Source organism: Anser anser (assembly GCF_964211835.1).
Source record: "Anser anser genome assembly, chromosome: 5".
Taxonomy (NCBI): domain Eukaryota; kingdom Metazoa; phylum Chordata; class Aves; order Anseriformes; family Anatidae; genus Anser; species Anser anser.
Window position 1 is genome coordinate 4161475 of NC_139725.1, and position 18121 is coordinate 4179595.

The 18121-nt window shown below is 45.5% G+C and overlaps 1 protein-coding gene and 1 long non-coding RNA gene across 14 annotated transcripts in view; one reads left to right on the forward strand and one right to left on the reverse strand.

Annotated features, from left to right (window-relative positions):
* The first annotated feature begins 1164 nt into the window (after positions 1–1164).
* The window catches only part of LMO1 (LIM domain only 1), a 67848-nt gene continuing 50891 nt past the window's right edge, over positions 1165–18121 (forward strand). Inside the window, exons 1-3 of one of the 13 annotated variants that reach the window (XM_083836465.1) lie at positions 1742–1836; positions 2407–2586; positions 3210–3317. In XM_083836465.1, the coding sequence (XP_083692591.1) occupies positions 3272–3317 (46 nt within the window). In that variant the 5' untranslated portion in view covers positions 1742–1836; positions 2407–2586; positions 3210–3271. Of the gene's footprint in view, positions 1283–1541; positions 1908–2406; positions 2587–3209; positions 3318–11188; positions 11363–12041; positions 12256–14551; positions 14601–14700; positions 15477–18121 lie in introns of those variants that run through there. The other 12 variants (XM_083836464.1, XM_083836466.1, XM_083836463.1 and 9 more) reach the window with 12 other exon arrangements.
* LOC310899706 lies at positions 5100–11216 on the reverse strand. Its single transcript, XR_014584591.1, has 2 exons — positions 11172–11216; positions 5100–10379 (listed from the first exon to the last, which is right to left on the reverse strand). It is a non-coding gene; the product is annotated as an uncharacterized lncRNA (long non-coding RNA).

Sequence of the window (18121 nt, forward strand, 5' to 3'; positions counted from 1 at the left end):
ACACAAATAGAATCTGCAAAGCAGGGAGTGGAAACCAGGATGAGTAACCTATTCCATTACCTGGAGCAATGTTTTCTCCTCCAGCCCAATGATTTATTAATGATTACACATAAATTAAACAGGAGAAGGTGCAGGAGCACACCCTAAGCCAGAAAAGTCCATTTGGTGAGGTAGCTGGTGCAGGTGACATATGCTCAGGCACATGAAAGAATTAAAACAGCCTTCCCATCTGCTGGCGAGTGATCTCAGAGATCATGGTGGTATATTTTGTTATAAGAATGAGAAGACAAGCCATTTGCCCACATTTTGAAGAAAGATGGCCACTACTGCATTTTGCTTGCTTTCCCAAGTGAGGTTGTAGTGTGGGACACACAGGTACGAGTTGCTGCACATTGCTCCTGCATGAGCAGGAAAGCCAGCCCAGGGTATTCCTACTCTTTCCCTTCCACATACTAATGGCTGTCCTTAAAGTTGTGCTCTAGTTATTGGACCATTCCTTAGCCCCAATCACTGACATAATCCATGTAAAATAATAGTAATATTAATTACCCTTCCAAAAGAAGGCATGGGGATGGTCGGCCAGGGTTGGGTTAGGCTGGGCTTACAACCAGAGTTTGTGTCCATTTAACCGTGTAAATCTTCTGATTTCTACATGTTTGTGCCAAGAACATGTAAACATTTATAAAAATTTTACCTGCCACCTGACTTCTGGTGCCTAAAAGACTTGCACTGTATGGAAAGCGTAAACCAGACCTGGAATAAATGTCAAGTCTCCCTAGTTCCAGTCAACTGCAAGACCTTCTGTCTTCCCAAAAGTTTTATTGTATTACTTTCTCCCCAGAATTTCTCAGTCATATTTGCTTGAGAAAGGCATTTGCCAGAGAAAGGACATGTGGATCATTATATCATGTTATTACAAGTGGCAAATTAACTTGTCACATGTTGGAGAAAGGAAAACCTGGGTTTTATGGCTCTTGCCTGAAACCAGAACAAACTCACGTAATGTCCTTGTGCAGACTGATACTCTCTTGACTGAGACCCCCTCACGTGATGCCACCTGCATTTTTTGGTCTTAATTGCAACACTTTGTTGTTGTTGCTGTTGTTATTTGCACTTATTTGCTTTTGAGTATGCTGAGTTTCCCGTGTGTTTTCTTTTTACAGACTTCTGCAGTGCTTCTGAAGCCAACTTAACGGAGACTGTTCTACTGAAAGCTTTCTGAAATCATTCTTGAAATACGATGCATAATCTCTTGAGATTAACCCAATGGCAAAATTAAAATGTAAGTTTAATTTGGCACCTTCCACTCAACTGATTCCTGGTATATAAAAAATGCTTCAGTTAAGTACTTAAGATGACATTTAATTGGTCCTGAGCATCGTACTACTCTCTGTAAAATCTCTGTACTCTTTAAAAACTTTAATCACTGTCTTTCAGGCAGGGCTAGACCTCTTAGGTGCATAAAAGCTTTAAAGGGGGGCTGACTTAGAAATTTGTTCCCAACTACACAGCTGTCCTCAGTGCTTCTTAGTACCTCTTGATAAGTAAAGGGATTGTTAGTGGGAAAGAGTTTTGAAAAAACTATTAGAGACAGTTGCTACTGTTGTTTTTTTAGCTCTAATTAAATGAGGGCAGGAAAGCACCAGTAAATAAGCAGCTGGAGGAAATAAGGAATTATCCTTGCTTCTGAGGAGACCTTTTTTAAAATGTGCAAGCAGGTTAGTAGGCTCTTTTGCTGCTTTCTGCTTATGTTGCACAGTTATAGCTCACTAGGCTGAAACTGAAGTACCAGACAAAGAAGTGGAAAGTTATCCAAAATTGCTTGCTTGTTTAAAAGTAATATATACATTATTGTTAGTCATTCTATGGCATTAGATCTTATAGCTGCATTTCAGTAAAGGGTTCTTGTACGTGCACGTTCTCTTTCTTGCTTTTTTTGGCAGTGTTGTTCCTTTCTAACAGTATTTTAGTGCTTAGAATTGATGGCAAGCTATATTTTATCCACATAATGTTTAATAAGGCAAAATGTGATTATTTGAATTAATTAGTTTGTAAGAACTATGTGCATAATGCACTTCTGATATTCACCTTTAAATGCATGCTTATATCTATTGGTTTATAAATATTTGAGGGATATTTATGCAAATTTGATATACTAGCAATGTAAGGCATTATAGATCATTTGCAAGAGTGTTGTAGTGTGAATTCACATTTAAGCAGTGAGTGGTGTTCATTAAAGGCCTGTGCTTCAGCTGTGTGTTTGGATGGCAGTATTTTTTCTTTTAAGGCTTAGCTATTAAATCCATTGTAAAATACTGCAGAGTTGTATCTCAGCCTTTTTAAGTGATCGCTTGACTCCAGTGACTGGTATGGAAGCTGTAGTCAAAATATGTCTATTTAAAACAGATGTAGTCATTAGCAGGCCCTCTGAACTGTGCTTTCCAGCTTCTTCAAAGTCAGACTGTCTCCTAAGCAGGTTATGAGATAGATGATTATCACTGCTTCCCCATGTGTCAAGTGTAGCCATGCTGCTGCAGTGGCAAGAGGCTAGAGCAGTAGAAATAGAGCTCAGTGCTTAGTTAACAGGTAGGTTTGCTGCTATCCATGCTCCTCATTCTGTCTCGCTGATGCTATTCAAAAAAATGAATCTAAAAATAAATATTAGTACTCACTTATCAGTGGGCACTGTAAGGAATTTTACTTCCCTGAATGCTGCTCAGTGTTAGCTTTGTTTGGCTGTTTGTTGCCTTGTGTTGCAACACTATGGAGAGCTACAGAGAAGGTCCTCCAGGCTACTGTGGTCCCCGAGAAGCTGCTTGTCAGTGCCTAGGGTGAAATTAACCCCAGTGTGATGAGCAGGAGGAGTAGGCTATAATGGTTTGCTATGAGAGAGAGAAATAGCAGAGTCTAGCGAGGCCTTGCCAGTAACAGAAAAGAAACAAGATTGTTTTCCAGACTGCCCTAACCATGACCTTAAGATAGGGATTTCTGACTGACCCTGAGCCATGAAGCATTAAAAACGCAACAAATGATCCACTGGGCTCTCACTTCTTGACCTCACTGTGAGTCAAGAAGCTTTTCTAGCTCTCACTGAGAGAATGATATAATTTCTGTAGTTATCTTTGTAGCTTTGAGACTGAGTTTCTCACCTGCTTAAAGTGAACTGTGGCAACTGCTACCATTTCACTACAGTTATTTTCTTGTTTTAGGATAGCAGTTTTTACACTTCTGCCACTAGCTGATGGACCAGAAGAATGTGAACTGGTACTGAATGGACTGCCTGCCTGGTTTCAGTAGTCTTTTCCTGATTTGTCAAGGTAATTAGTCATTTCGTTAAGCTATCCAATGTACAACCCTTCTTTAGGACTAGGGGAGTTGCCACCGTTCCATACAGTGAAAAAAGGGGAAGTATTTCATGGGGACTCTGTGGTCCACAAGCTCAAGATCATCCAGTCTCTTAGTTGTGGCCCTGTTAATGCAATCATTTTTTTCTGTTCTTCCCAACCTCTCTGCTTTTTTTTTTTTTTTTAGTGCTTGGGATCACAAGGCAACAGACTAATTAGAGGTGGTTTACATAAGTCTGGATAGAGGAGTTTGGTGTTATTCCAAAATGTGTCTGTGTAGATGATGCCCTGCATGACTTCAAAAAAAAAAAAAAAGGCATTACCACATGCAAATGGGTGCTACAGGTGTGTTGCTGCTGTTACAGGTCTGAGACTGATGCGCGCCCTAAGCACAGCAAGCAGCGTGTCTTGAAGCCAAACATACCCCTGCAGCAGAGTTTCAGTGGCTCTTCTCTTTGGGTTGCATCCACATAGATGAAGATAGGGTGGTCACCATCACTCTGCTGGATTACATGCTGCCCGCTATGTTATGTTTACTCAGTGCCTCTGTAGTATAGACCATTGCAATCACACCCTGGATTCTCCTAAATGAAGGCAGATCATCTTTTACTCCTTAGAAACCTCCAGAACCCAGCTGCAGTCATAAAGCTGCTATCAAATGGAAGCTGGCTGCAGTTCAGAATTTGGGCCAGTATTTTTTAACAGCATGAAATTCAGTTCTAGGCCTTCTGGAAGGATTTTGTATATGAAATGTTGAACTGGAGTAGAATCAAAACTGAAGTCCCCTGTATGCAAAAACAGGTGGGGGGAAAAGGTTGTCTATGTTTGAAAAGGGAGATGTATCTCATGTATACTATGGATAGTATCTGATAACATTAATTTGGAATAAGGTATATTTTTCTTTACTGTTGGCTTATGTTAACAAATGCTTTATAATGTCATGACCTCTCTTGTCTGAGCTGGCATCTAGTGGAATATATCAGCCATATTAATCTAATCAATCTAATCAGAAAATTATTATTTTTTTTAATGTTAGGAATTAAAACATAAACTCTACCCACTCTGTATGGACCTGTCCTACATTCATGTTGCCATTGGTGGTTTTTTGTTTGCATTACAGCAATCAAAGAGTAAATGCAAAGCAAGATCCAAGATAGGAAGGCAAATTGTTTTTGCAAACATGGCAGAGAAAGTGTCTGGAATCAAATGCCAATATTAATGCATGACATCTGCTCTCTGCTCCAGTTCTGAGTAAAGTAATCCAGTCCTAATTACACACTGCTGTGCCCTCTACCAGCTAAGGAGAATGGTGCAGCCATTCTTAGTACCGGTATATAAATTTCTTTCTGGATCTGATAGATACATTAGATGCAGGGCAGGCTTTTCATTTTTTGGCTGTCAGCTGCTTTGGGTAGCACAAAGAGAGGGGAGGGGAAAGGTTGCAGCAGGAAAAGATCAGAATCCTCCAAAAAGGACTCTGCTCCTAGAATATTTTTTTTCCTAGAGAACTTTCCCTGCAGACCTCAATCAATATTACTCTCATCTGAGTGCACATATTATTCATTAAGAAACATTGGCAAGATGTGTACTATAGTGTATGCCTTCATTAGAGCCTCCACCTGCCTACTTTTATCAGAATATCTCCAGTAGCTTTCACCTGTGTTGAATTTGTTTCTGTCTTTGGAGAAATTGTGTAATTCCCCAGGATGGGTTTCTTTCTTTCTTCCTTTTTTTTTTTAAAAAAAAAAAAAAAAGGTAAAATAGTACCCTACGGTTTGTGGATGTGTTTTCTGCTCTTGCACTTTAACGGATCAAGAAGATTATTACCCTTAGATTCAGACCGAACTGGACACTGATGAAAGCATGTGCAAAACACAGTCCAGTGCAACAGTCCCTCCTCTGGCTGTGTGATATGGGAATAGCTGGAATTCCTCAGCTGAGTGTTCAACAGTCATGCGGTGTTCTTTGTGTGCACCTACCACTACTGAGCAAAAAGCTGTTTTCCTATGGAATCAACATTTTTTAACTGATATGTTGTTGGAATGACGTTATGAAGATCTGGTAAATGTCACCATGCCAAGTAGACACAGAAGGAGCCACAGAACATGGGGGACGTTGGCAGCATCTTAGAATATTGTCATCACAAAGCAACATAAACCTGACATTGCACTATATCTTTTCAGTTAATGGATTTCTACCTCTGACTATTCAGTGTTAATTTTGCCTGGTCTCTTCAGTAGCAAGTCAATGAGGGAAAAAAAAATGTCTTTTTGAAGAAAGACACCAGGATTTCATGATAAGTTATGTTATGGTCCAGCTCAGTAACTGGAACCTCGTGTGCTGCTGCAGTATAAGGAAGAACCAAAAGCAACAGACTCGGAAACAGCCAGCTCCATGGCTCTGCCTCTGTTCACCCATCTCACATTTGATCAGTCTCTGCTTGACATCAGGCTGGGAGCAATAAGCTCTGATCACAACAGTGGATGTGGCAACAAGCCCGTGAGCTCCACGTGTCACTCCAGAACCAGATGCTGTCTCACTGGATTCCTCCATAAAGCAACTGAGGCAAATGTGTGGATGTCAGGTTTGTCTTTCAGGTGTACCTACCACACCCTCCGAGGTAAGGAGTAAAAGACAGGACTATATACAAGACAATATTGCAGTAGCAATGAACTTTGAAGTAGAGAACGACATTCTTCAGTTAAGTGATTATCAGTCCTGATGGTAGTGAGAGACATTACACAAGCACCATCACTGTAATACACATGCAAGGTTTGGTAAGATTTTATTTTTTTGAAGGTTCTCTTTTCATGCACATTAAAGGACTCTGGAAACTGCTCAGAGACTGCTGTGTGAAGAGGTGGCAGAGTCAGTCCATGTGTGGAGATGTGTGGAGTTGCTTAGAGAGGTTGGGCTAAAGGTACAATACTGAACTCCTGCTTGACTTGAGTATGAATTGAAATTTTACATCACCATCAAAAACTGATTCACCATGCAGACAGAAGAACGCGTCTCTCTTGAGCCTGGGAAAGTTTCAAGAACTAGGAGGACAAAGGAGGCTTCTCATGGAAAAGATGAGTCTCCTCTAAGTGTGCTTTTCCTGGAGCCTGGGAGGCCAGCCTGTCCTAGCTCATAGTTTGGGCCTCTTCTAAAGTCATTCACCTGGCTCGTAGGCTTGTCCTTCTCCACAGCCGTACGGGTACTGAGGAGACACCGATGGATCTGCAAAGTGCAACACCCAACCTGATCCTTCAATATTTAATACTCAAGAAACCTTTCTGATGACGGTTTCTTCTGGAGAAAGAAACTTTGTGGAGTTCATTGCAACTGAGCTGTTCTGGGGAGGCAGGTTTTGCATGGTAAGCTTCCTATAAACCAAGAAGCAGACCAAGGATTTAGGTGGTCTTTTATTTTTGAAAAAATATTTTTCTTTTTAACTTTGTGCTACAGAGAGCAGAAGCAAAACTTCTGAATAAGTAATTTATTAGCTGTAAATTTGTCTAGAAGATCTCTACAGGTTGTAAAACCTAATGGCTTAAAGTGTCAGCCTTATATCACAGTGGTAAAGAGCTCATTCTCTAGAGGTAGCATTTTTGAAGCTTTGCCATTTTTACTCTATCAAAGAATTGCTGTATTTTGAACAAACTTTTATTTTAAATAGCCTGTATTTACAAAAAATATTTAACATTAATTTCATGCAAAACAGTAACAAAATTGTCTTATTTTTACAATGTATATGCAGAGATGTTAAGCAGATCAAGCAGGAGTTTAGATATAATTGAGGTCTGTAGATCTCAGGTTTATATTTAAGTGGTCTTTTGAACTGCAGCCCATGTTCTCTGTGAACATAACTGTTCAGAGCACTTGTGATTTTCCTCCTTCCCAGGGTTGCTGAATTGCAGTATAAGGTCAAGCCCGTGGTCAGTCTCTTCTGACACTATCAAGCTAGGTGCAAGTGGTTCTGAAATGGGTACTAACACAAAGGGGAGATCTTTTGTAGCTAATTTAGTATAGAGCTGCGCAAATTGTCTTGGTTATTTGGGTGATTTCAAGAAATAAAACCCATGTGTCTAAACTGGCAGACAAAACTCTCATCTGCTCATAAATCTGACTTTAGAAATAGCTGCTAAATTCACCATACATGGCAGTGGTCTTTGCTACGGCCTGATCCTGCCTTCAGTGTTGGGTTCTGACTGGTGCGTGACTTAATCACCTCCTCTTTTCTTTTTTGTTTTTGATTTTTCTTTCTCCTGTCAGCTGAAAGATAAAAAAAAAAAAAACCTCCCTGATGAAGCTTTATAATTCCCAACACTGAAACATTAACCAACTCCTTAATTAAGAGAGACTGAAAGTAGAAGAATGCTTTTATGTCATTAGCTGGTTTTTGCTCCAGTCATCTGCCTCATTCAAGCATAGGATAATATGAAACCTCACGGGTCTGCTAAAGACTTGACTTAAGTATACTGCAGGCTTCCTTTGCAATTTAATAAGAACCTCACGTTGTTCTTAAGAAACTTCAATTTGTCTTGCTTGTGCTCAAGACCAGCAAAAGAAAAGTAAGAGCAGCTAGTGAAGTAAGAGCCAGAGGTCTGAGTCCTGCTCCTTGCTGCAGCACACAGGTGCTTTTATTCCTGCGTCCCTTCCCTCCCACACCAGGAGTAGCAGGAGTTAGTATTAGACCAGAAGCTTTCCTAGGTGGAGCACAGCTGGTCTCTTTTATCTGTAGTTTCTGCAGTATTGAGCACGATGACTTCTCAATGTTGCTTAAACAGAGCGTGTCTAAGGTACTGTAAAGGAGCGAACAATGGGGCACGTTAATGATAAACTGGCACTGCGTTGTCTGCTACTCTGCTGACAGTGAGCTGCTTGAGCGCTCTGGTCTAGAGGCTGGGGGCTTGGGACCGAGGCTTGTTCCCAGTTCCAGCGCTGGCCTGTGTCAGGGTTGCCGGACTTGCTCTTCATGGCACCCGTTGCGTGTGTAAGTGTGTGCTTTAGGAAGGAGTGAACTTGCTGCTCCTCTGTAGCGTCAAGGTACCATCGAACAAGTGTGGTAAAATTATTTGTGTGGCATTTACATTCTACTGGGTGAAGGAGGTTCAGAAATCACTCAGACTTGCTCGCTTCTCTGAAATGACTCGCTGAACGGATATAATTGAAAACCATGCAGAACAATGCTTCTTCACACTGTAAAAGTCATTTACCTAAAGTGGGACCTTTACACTGGGGTTGACCTTAGTAAGGCTGTAAACCCCCACATCCATGTAACTGTAACAGTAGGATTACAGCAAACTGCAGAACGCGTGTTTGGGAATTGGACGTTTTAGGTTTTGTGGATTCTTGCATTATTTTTCTCCCCTTGTGTCACGCTCCCTCATGCGCATGCACATGTGCAAATTTGCCTCTTGCTTTTTCCCTCCACCTCTTTCATCTCCAGTGACCACATCTCTCTCAATTCAAGTGTGAACGACACTTCTTAAGAATGGTACCAAAGTCAACATCTGTTTCTTCAGTTTCTTCCTGTTTCACCCTTGGCATCCCAACAGTGACCTTGAGCTTCAGTGCATGCAGACAAATGCCTGCTACTCAGTAAGTCTGTGTTTAGATGAAACTGCATCACCCCTGTATCAAACTCAGAATGAGCCTTAGCGGTTGCATACTAAGACCCTGAGATTCTGGCTCTGCACCCGAAACTCTCACTGGCCATGGTGAGAAAAGGGATAGGCTCAAGGACCGAGACTACATTCAGAAAGGTGTCAATGCACAATGCTCTCCAGGGCTAGTATTTTTCAAGTGCTGCTGGGTTCTTTTCAGGAGGCAAAAAAAGCTTCATCGAGTTAGGCCAAGTTCCTGTGGGTGCAGTGTGTGCCATACAGTGGAAATTAAAGACCAGAGAATTAACGGGGTTTGTTGTGTTGCAAAGTTGAAGCCATTTTTATCCTTACACGTGTACATGCAGAAATCATAGTGCGCTAATGAAACACAACTTTGTTCCCAAACATACTTATGCTTGCAAATGAATGTAACTCAGTACATTTGTTGTCAAGCAGGCTTGGCACTGTTTTTTTGGTGGGGGAGAAGAGGTCTTTGTGTTAGCTCCCCCAGGCCCCCTGCTTGGCTTTTAGTGGTGTGGACAAGGTGTGCTCAAAGGCCAGCAGGTAGCGTTGCCAACCGAGCAAGTTTTCTCATGGCTGTCTTGACGTGGGGGAATGCGATGATGGGGAACTGGGGAGGGGATGGTTCCCATGAGGTGACTTGCACCAAGTTCTCCCCCGATATCTCACATCAAGGGGAACCAGGCTGAACAAAAGTATAACTAAAGGCAACATGGGGGGACCTAAATAAAACCTAACAGATGAGCTGAGCTAATATTAGTTTCCTGATATATAAAGCCAAATGGATTAATGGATCAGCTCATGCATTGCCTAAGGAAACAAAAAGAAAATCTTCAATACTTCTGTGCACATTGAGGACGTGAACAATACAGGTCTTTAGAAAGTAAAAACCTAATTTGGGGGAATCAATTACTACTCCGTTTTCTTTTTTCTTTTTTCTTTTTTATTTTTTTTATTTAAAGGAGGTTCACGCAGAGGTAAAATTTGGGTAACGGGCAAGCCAGAAGTCATGCGTCTCAGATGCTACAATGATGGTCGATCTCAGTTTGCATCAGTCTTGCCTAGGCTCTTCTTAGCGTTGCAGCTTCAGCTAATGGAAATCAAGCCCATTATGGTAAATGTAGGAAGCAAGTACATTAATAGTGGGCACTGACATTAATTCAAATGGTAAACAATTCAGAACTGTTCCCAGTACATACTAGATTATGTATCATCTTACCGGCTGCTTCAGAGGGCCATTTCTTTCACGGGTTTTTAAAGTACAGAAGATTGTCTGCCACACAGCTTTCTGCTTTGATAAAGAAAACTATTTGCAAATCCTGCTTTGCTCCCCATCGGTCCTATATACTTTTTGCTTTTCGTGTTTGATTGCAAGCACTTTCACTCCACAACTGCCACCATTGCAATGCAGATCTGTTCCTTGCTTAAAAAAAAGAAAGGGGGAAGAAGGTTGGGGGGAGCTCAGCGAAGGGGAGATGTGGGGAATAATCTAATTCAGAAGACAGACCGAAAATTGAGCTTAGTTATACAGTAACACGTGTGTTAGAGTAATGCCTCCCTTCCTCGGCTGTGCGCTCCCCCATTTTCTCTCTCTCACACGTATATACACACACACTTTAACTGTGCTTTTGTGTTTTGTCAGAATTAATGAGAAAAGTTCCCTTGCCCTAGGGGTAATTAGTGTCCTTGGAGTTAAATAAGCTAATACTTAGACACCTCTGGCACAGGCAATTATGTTTGTGTATTGAATAATTGATTCAAAGAGGGGGGGAAGGGGCTGCTAATCAGATCTGAGCATAATGAATTGATTTAATTAACAGGGGAATCTGAGGGTCCCTGGGAAATGTGTGCATTTATTCAGCAGCAGGAGAGAGCGCAAAGCACATAAATTGAGAGAGAGAGAGCGAGCGAGAGAGAGGCAGGCGGCAAGCGCCTTTGCTTTCGGTGATAGGTTCGCAGCTTTCCTCCCTCCCGCCCCCCTTCCTTTGAATATAATTTTAGATTTAGAGCGAAATCAAGAGAAAAGCACTTTAGACGCCGGGAAAGCTCTCGCAGGAGCGCCAGCGAGGGGGGGGAAGGTCGCGAGCCGCCGCACGCCGCCGCGCCGGGACCGTCCCCGCCCGAACGGGCGGCAGAGGCCGGGGCGGGCGGCACCCCCGGCACCCCCGGCACGCAGCCCCGCACCGCGCCCCGCACCCCCGCGCCGCTCCCGCACCTGGGCTGGCGCCCGGGCCGCCGCGCCGGGGCCGGGGTCGGGGCCGGGGCCGAGGCGGCCGCAGCAGCAGCAGCAGCCCGGCGCTCCGCCGGCCCTAACGCTCCCGGCAGCCTCCCCGGAGCCCCGCAGCGAGCCCGAGCGGCGGCGGCCGCCCCCGGCGCCCGGAACGATGGTGCTGGACAAGGAGGACGGTAGGTGGCGGCGGCAGGCGGGGGCAGCCTCCCGCGTGTGGCCGCCCGGCAACTTCGGGGGGGTCCGGCTCGGGACAGGCGGGCGGGAGGCGCTTCCTGCGCTGCTTGCCCCGCTCCCGGCCCCCGTCCTCCCCTCTCCTCCTCTCTCCTCTCCACCTGGAGCTGGGGCTCGGCGAGGGCGACGGTCCGGCTGCGCGGCGAGGGGCCGGGGCGGCCCGGGCAGGGCCCCCTCCCAGCCTGGTCTCAGCTCCGCTCCCCCTGGGGTTTCCGAAGCCCTCCGGAGCCGCGCGGCGGCCCCGAGGCGGGCGGTGACGGTGCCGGAGAGGGGCTGAGCCCGCCCGCTGGGGGAGCGGCAGAGAAGCCCTCCCGCAGCCCGGGGCACGCAGGTAGAGGGGCCGAGTAACGGCCCCAGGGTTAGCGGGGCCAGCCCCTCGTGGGGCCGTGCGGGGCTCCTTCTCTCCCTCACCTCGCCTTTGGGGCTGCCCCACGCCGCGACGGTCCCGCGGCCGAACCGGCGCGATGCAGGCTTGGCTCGGCTGTTGGACGGGGGAGCGAAGGCTCTTGGAGCGCCTCCGCTGATGCCCTTTAGCAGTAACAACCCGGGGGTGCCCCAGTCCCGGCCACTTGCCGTCAGAGCCCGCTCGCCAGCCTGCGCCTGCCCCGCTCCGGCGGGCGGGCTGCTGCGGGGGCACGGGGTGGCTGGAGGAGCCGCGGGCCGCGGAGCGGCCTCTCAGCAGGGGCCGGGGCTCCGCCGAGGCGTGCTCATCGCACACGAGGGGTCGGCACTGGCGGCGGGGGGGACAGGCCAGTGCCGCTGGCTGTCCAGGCAGCGCTCGGCAGCCTCTTCCAGGAGCCCCGGGAGCGGCTGTGTACGAGGAGACGGCGGGGCGACGGTAGGGCTAAAGGGGGAATTAGTGCGGGGTGCGCTCAGAAAGGAGCGGAGCGGGGAACAAATCCCTGGGGAGAGAGGGGTGGGGAGCTGGGGGTGCCAAACCGCAGTACTGCCTGGGAACCTGTGCTGGCGGGGAGCAGTTACGCTCGAGGAGAAATTACGTTCCCGTCTAAAAGTGCACTGGAGAAATTGGGGACAGGAGGTGAGATTGAGAGAAGGAACTCTTTTTATGAAGAGCTTACGTTACCTTTATACGTTTCTAGCTGCCTGATCCAAAGGGGCTCTGCTTGCCCACTCATCTGTGAATGTTAAAAGGGAATGCTGGACCTGCATAGGTTGCAAATGGACTAAAATGGAAGCTTTTGCTAACTAAAACCAATTCCTTTTAAAATCAAGGTTGAACGAGCTTGTTAATAAAAGTGGGTCTATTTTCCTCCTGTGACTGGCTCTGTTTTTTTGTCAGAGTCCAGCCTGCTCTCCACCATCTAAAAATCCTGACGTGGCGGGTGTCCAGTTCTCCCCTTGATTTTAAGAGAGTTTGCCATGTGTTTTTTTTTTGTTGTTGGGGGGTTTCTTTTGAGGTCTCCTCCAGCACTGGGGGTGTTCGTAGCCCTTACTCCGTGGAGAGGGCAGGATATCAGAAACACTTTCTTCCCCCCAGCCATCCTGGTGTGTCGCAAGGAGGACGCTCGCTGCCTCGCAGGTAGAGGTTGCAACGTGCTCCTTGCTCTCGCAGCTCCTTGGGCTGCTTGGCGAGCCATGCCATGGCCTCGAAGGCAGCTGCCCACTTGGCCAGCCTCTGGGGCTCGGTTGTAGCGGTGCTTCTGGGCCGGTGCTGGCCCAAACGTGACACCCGCGTCACCCTTGGGCTCTAGTAACCGCTATACAGCTTTGTGAGTGGAAATCTTCCTTGGCAAACGCGCTCCTCGGTGCTGAGAGAAGTAATAGAAATGCTGTAACACTTTGCTGTGGCCTTTACAGATATCATTGAGGATGAAGGGGCAGACTGAAAAAATAACAGCAATAATAATGTTTTTGACTTGATGTATTATGGCATCACGTCAAGTTATGTCAGGGAGGTAACATCTTTTTGTGTGTTCGAAGTGACATAATGTAACTTGACGGATGTGGTGTGACTTGGTATTAGAAAATACAGCTTTACAGTGGAAGTTTGGCAATTACCATCCCAAAATGAACATTGCAGGCTGAGAGGAGAGAGGTGGGGAAAAAAGAGGAAAATAGAGAGGGAAAAACTTCTCCAAGGCTTGCATTTTAGTTGGCTCCCCTGTGTAAATCACTGCCGGATTTGCTGTGGGCAAGCCAACCTACGCACTGCGCAGTGCATTTATGAATTTCAGGATAATGAGAGTTAAGATACTTCTCAAATACATAAATGTTTTGATTGCAAAGCCCAGATTTCTGCTTAAAAAAGTAAACTGACATGAGGTATCGTGATTAATTCTGACAGATTGTGTTAATTGTAGTTGACTTTAATTGCTGTACAAATGTGTTGGGGGTTAGAAAACTTTTTTATTGTTGGTGTGTGAAATGAGTAAGCAGATAAAGCGCTTAAAAATATCCGTTTGTAGAGGGGGTGATCCAGCTTCTATGGCGTTATGAAGCAGTGAAGGAATAAAATGTATATTGGTTCTTATAAGTGCGTTACGCCGGCAGTAGGCGGTGGCTAACTATCAAAAATCTGCTTTTCTTGTAGTTACCAGATAGTTTAAATGTACCATATATTTGGAGGTAAGTTTGTCCATTTTGAAGGCGATGGGATTGAAAAGTATGCAAACAGAACGATGAAACACTTCTGGAGTCATCATTTTCTAAGGGAGGCCAGTGGTATATTATTATGCCACTTTATTATTAGTATTAATAATAAATGCCACTATTATTAGTATTAAAATGCTTCACGTGGACAAGAGTCTGCGTTCTCCTTAGTTTTTGCACCGATGCTTTTAACTGTTAGACTTTAACCTTTTGGATAAGGTCCTTCTCCTTTTCGGGTCGTGATACTACTTGCAATGATTACTTGGGGTGGCTGCACTCACGCTAAAATACTTATTGAACACTTGCAAACTAGCATCAGCGGGAAGCAGGAGTTGCTCCGAGTGCTGGCTGAGAGCGGTTCTGCACAACATGACAGGTTTAACGTCAGGTACGTTCGAGGACTGGTGGGATTAAGTCTCCTGAATGAAGGGGGAAGGAAAAGCCACTTCAGCTGGGGATAAGGAATCTAATTAAAACCCGGCGTTAGGGATATATAACCGGAGCCCGCTGTCAGGCTTTGTATCGGCTGCGAAGGGGAGGCAGAAAAGGAGCAGGAAAGGAGCTTTTCCTCGGGTGAGGGGGCAGAGGGAGCGGCCGTACGGTCCCAGCGCGGAGCTGCGCCGCTTGGGGCGCACGGCGCGGCCCCCCGGCTTGTCCCGGGGCGGGCGCTCTGCTGGGAAGCGGGGCCGGGCCGGGCCGGGCCGTTCGCACCGCCGCGTGTCGCGACAGCCGCCCGGGGCCGGGGGGCCGTACCCCCGGGGCCGTCACGGTGGGAGCGGGTCGCCCCCGCGCCCCGAAGTTTGCCGGCGGACCCCCGCTGGGGCTGGTCGGGGCCGGGCGGGCGGCAGGTGGTGCTGCCGAGCCGAGCCGTGCCGAGCCGGGCGCGCTGCGGCGGGGCTCGGGGGCCGGGAGGCGGAGGCAGCGGCCGGCGGGTGCGGGTTCGCCCTGCTGCCCCCCCCCCCGAGCCTCCTTCCCCGCGTGGGGTCCGCGCGAAGCCGGGGGGAAACGCTCGGGAAGGCTGGGGGCTGGGGAGCCGCGCCAGCCGGGGTTACGAGCTATCAAAGGCGATTACGTGAAAATAGATTACGCCGTGTAAATCGAGCCGTTTAGAAGGCGAGAGGCAAAGAAACGGCTCCGATCCCCCCTCTTCCTAAATTGCAGTTTTAGTTCTTGGCGATTCTGCGGCACAAAAGTAGGTGAGACCGCTTTTGTATCTGCAAAGTGCTTTATTTCTGAGTGTAATTCTAACTGAGTGCAATCTAGGTTAAAAGCTGGACAACTGGGTAATTAGAGCTCACTTGCTGCTAAAGGACGATCGGCTGTACCGTAGCTCATTTGTGTTCCCAGAGACTTGTTCTCTCCTCCCCTGAGCGGAGGCTGCTGGAGAAGAAGCATCTGTCCCCGGACCCTTCCTGATTGCCGAGATGATGGTGCTGGACAAGGAGGACGGTAGGTGGGCTGAGATTCTGCAAGCTTGTGCTTGGTGGCTTCTGTGTGCTGCAAGTGGGTAAATAAATAGTTTGGAAACAGATGCGTGCTGTGCGTGTCGGAGTGATCTGCGTTCAGCTCTGATATTTTCCCTTGTGTTGAGAAAAGCATGCTTGCTCTTAATTTTTTTTTTTTTTAATCTCTTCTCTGGCATGATCGAACCAGTCCAGAAGGGTTTACCCCAGGCTCTGTTCGCTGAAGGAGAGAGCGAAACCAGCTTGATTTTGGTTTCTTATATCTGTTTAGATTTTTCTTTCTACAACTTACTCTCATATATCCATTTTAGCCCATTTATCTTAACAGCTTTTATTGTAAATCTAATTTTGAGATGCTTCCTTCACATTGCATGTCATTTGGGTCTCTTTAATGCACGCCTTTAATATCTATTTTTCGCAGCTTTCCTTCGTAGCTATAAACATAATGACAATAAGCTAATAAGCTGCTCTGACAAAAAGAGCACTAGCTTATTCTAAGAATGTACTTCCTTCTCTAAATGGCAGAAGTGGAGGTTCACCTGGGAGGTAATTTAATGAATGAAGCTGATATAGAACTTATTTTAGGACTTCCCATATAGTTATTTTTTGAAGTCAACTAGTCCTTGTTAAGGATGGCTAAGGGTAAAGAAACTGGTGTAAAGAAAAGTAGACGCTGTTAGCGATGAGTTAGAACGACCTGGTGCCGCCTTGTGCACGTTGCCTACCAGGGCGTGCAACTGAACTGCTCGGTCACCAGTAGTTTCTAGGATGAATGCGGTAAGTCTAATCACAACTTCTTAATGAGGTTTTTCTAGGGCTGCTTTGTGGCTCAGGACTCCTCTCATAGCTTGTACCCTGAGAGCAAAGATTAAAATAGGGGCAGAGCGGAAAGCTTCTGTACTCGTCCAGATGGACTTCAGTTAATGGCACTGCCTCTTACCAAAGACCTTCACCTTGGCGCTGCGTGTAGCGAAAGAGAGAGCTACATCTGAGCGCCTAGCGCACACTTGTAGCTACTACTTCATTGCTTCATTTCACCTTTATAGGTGGGTGAAGTGCTGTGTAATAGGTGTGTTGCTGGATTCTATGATTTTATTTTTTTAGAAGTCTTTTTACATATATATATTTTTGAAGTTATTAACAGTTGCCATTGGAAGTATAAGAAATTACTGAATACTTCCAGTGCTGCAGATAGAAACAGCTTTTCACAGGGATCCAACGTGCTTGGAGAAAAATGGAAATGGAGCACTTTGGCAGTAGGATTGATTTTACTTGAATATACACATTATTTTTAAAAATGTGAGAAAAAAAAACTTGTAATTCAAAGTCACTTGCTTTTCTGTGTGCTAATTGGGCATTATGAATGGTACTGAAAGCTGCCCTATGTTAATAAGTTGCTGCAAAATGATTTTTGTTCCCCAGCCCATAGCTGTCTACTGGTATTTTAAAAGCAAAGTAATGCTGTTCTGGGGAATAATCAGAAAAGAAGGCTTGACTATTGGAAATAGCAGATATACACTTACTTTTAACCAGAAGGTCTTGTACTGAAGTTCCTCTCCTCTCTTCCCTCCTTGCCTCCCCCAAAAAGCGGGGGGATTGCTATACTATGCTTTGCATCTAGCATTTTGAGGTCTTTTATCTCATGACACCTTTGATTTCTAAAATAATCTAGTGCACTAATGTGAACAGAATTTGCGTCTAGCTTCTGGGATGGAACATGAATTTTTGTTTCATTCTGGTGTGAAGTGTTTGGGACAATGAAAAAATGTGAATGGACTTTTCACAGAGATGTTGCACCTTTAAAATCTGATCCCAAGGAGAAATGCATCATTGTTGGTGTGCTCTCTTATACAGATTCCAGTCAAATTTTGATTAAGTGTTGAGCAATGTGAGGTCACAGCACCCCTGCATAAGTTTTCCTGCACTTCTGAATTGGTTCTGCGCTAATGAAGTTGGCATCCTAAATCTGTGAGGTAATCTTCAGGTTGAAAAAATAGAACAAATTCTCCATCTCAATTTCTGTTGAGATCCCTTAAGTTTCTTTGTTAACACAGTAGAACCCATCTAAAAAAAAAAAAAAGATGTGAAGCATCTGTTACACATCTTCTAGATCAGCTTTGCAGTTGACTGGACTGTGGATAAAAGACACGCTAAGTGGTTGAGTATTGCTTATGCTAGGAAAACAAATGAAGCTAACAGGGTTTCAAAGGCTTTGAAGCAGTGTTGCTCTCAGAGGTGTTCAGTTGTTTTCTTTGGCAATATAAGTTGAAGCAAGCTAGTTTACTTTATTAGAGGCATAAGGCTACTCTTGTAACCTTCCTCTGACTAAGATGAATTTGGCTGGCTGACCTTATTTCTTACTGGACCACACGTGTTGTGCTGGGCTTTGGGTTTTTTGTTTTTTTCCCCCTTTCAGGACTCATCTCTTTTAAAGGACAGCAGCATTTTCCATATTTTGTTAAATCTTCCTTTTCAATTTGTGTTTCCCTATAGAATTATGTTCTGCTATGATGGAGCAATGCAAATCAAGTAGAATAGCCCAAATTAATTCTTCACATTGGCGGCAGCGTGATTGCCTGCATGGAATCAATAATGCATCATGGAGGGATCAAATTTTTGAGTATAATGTGT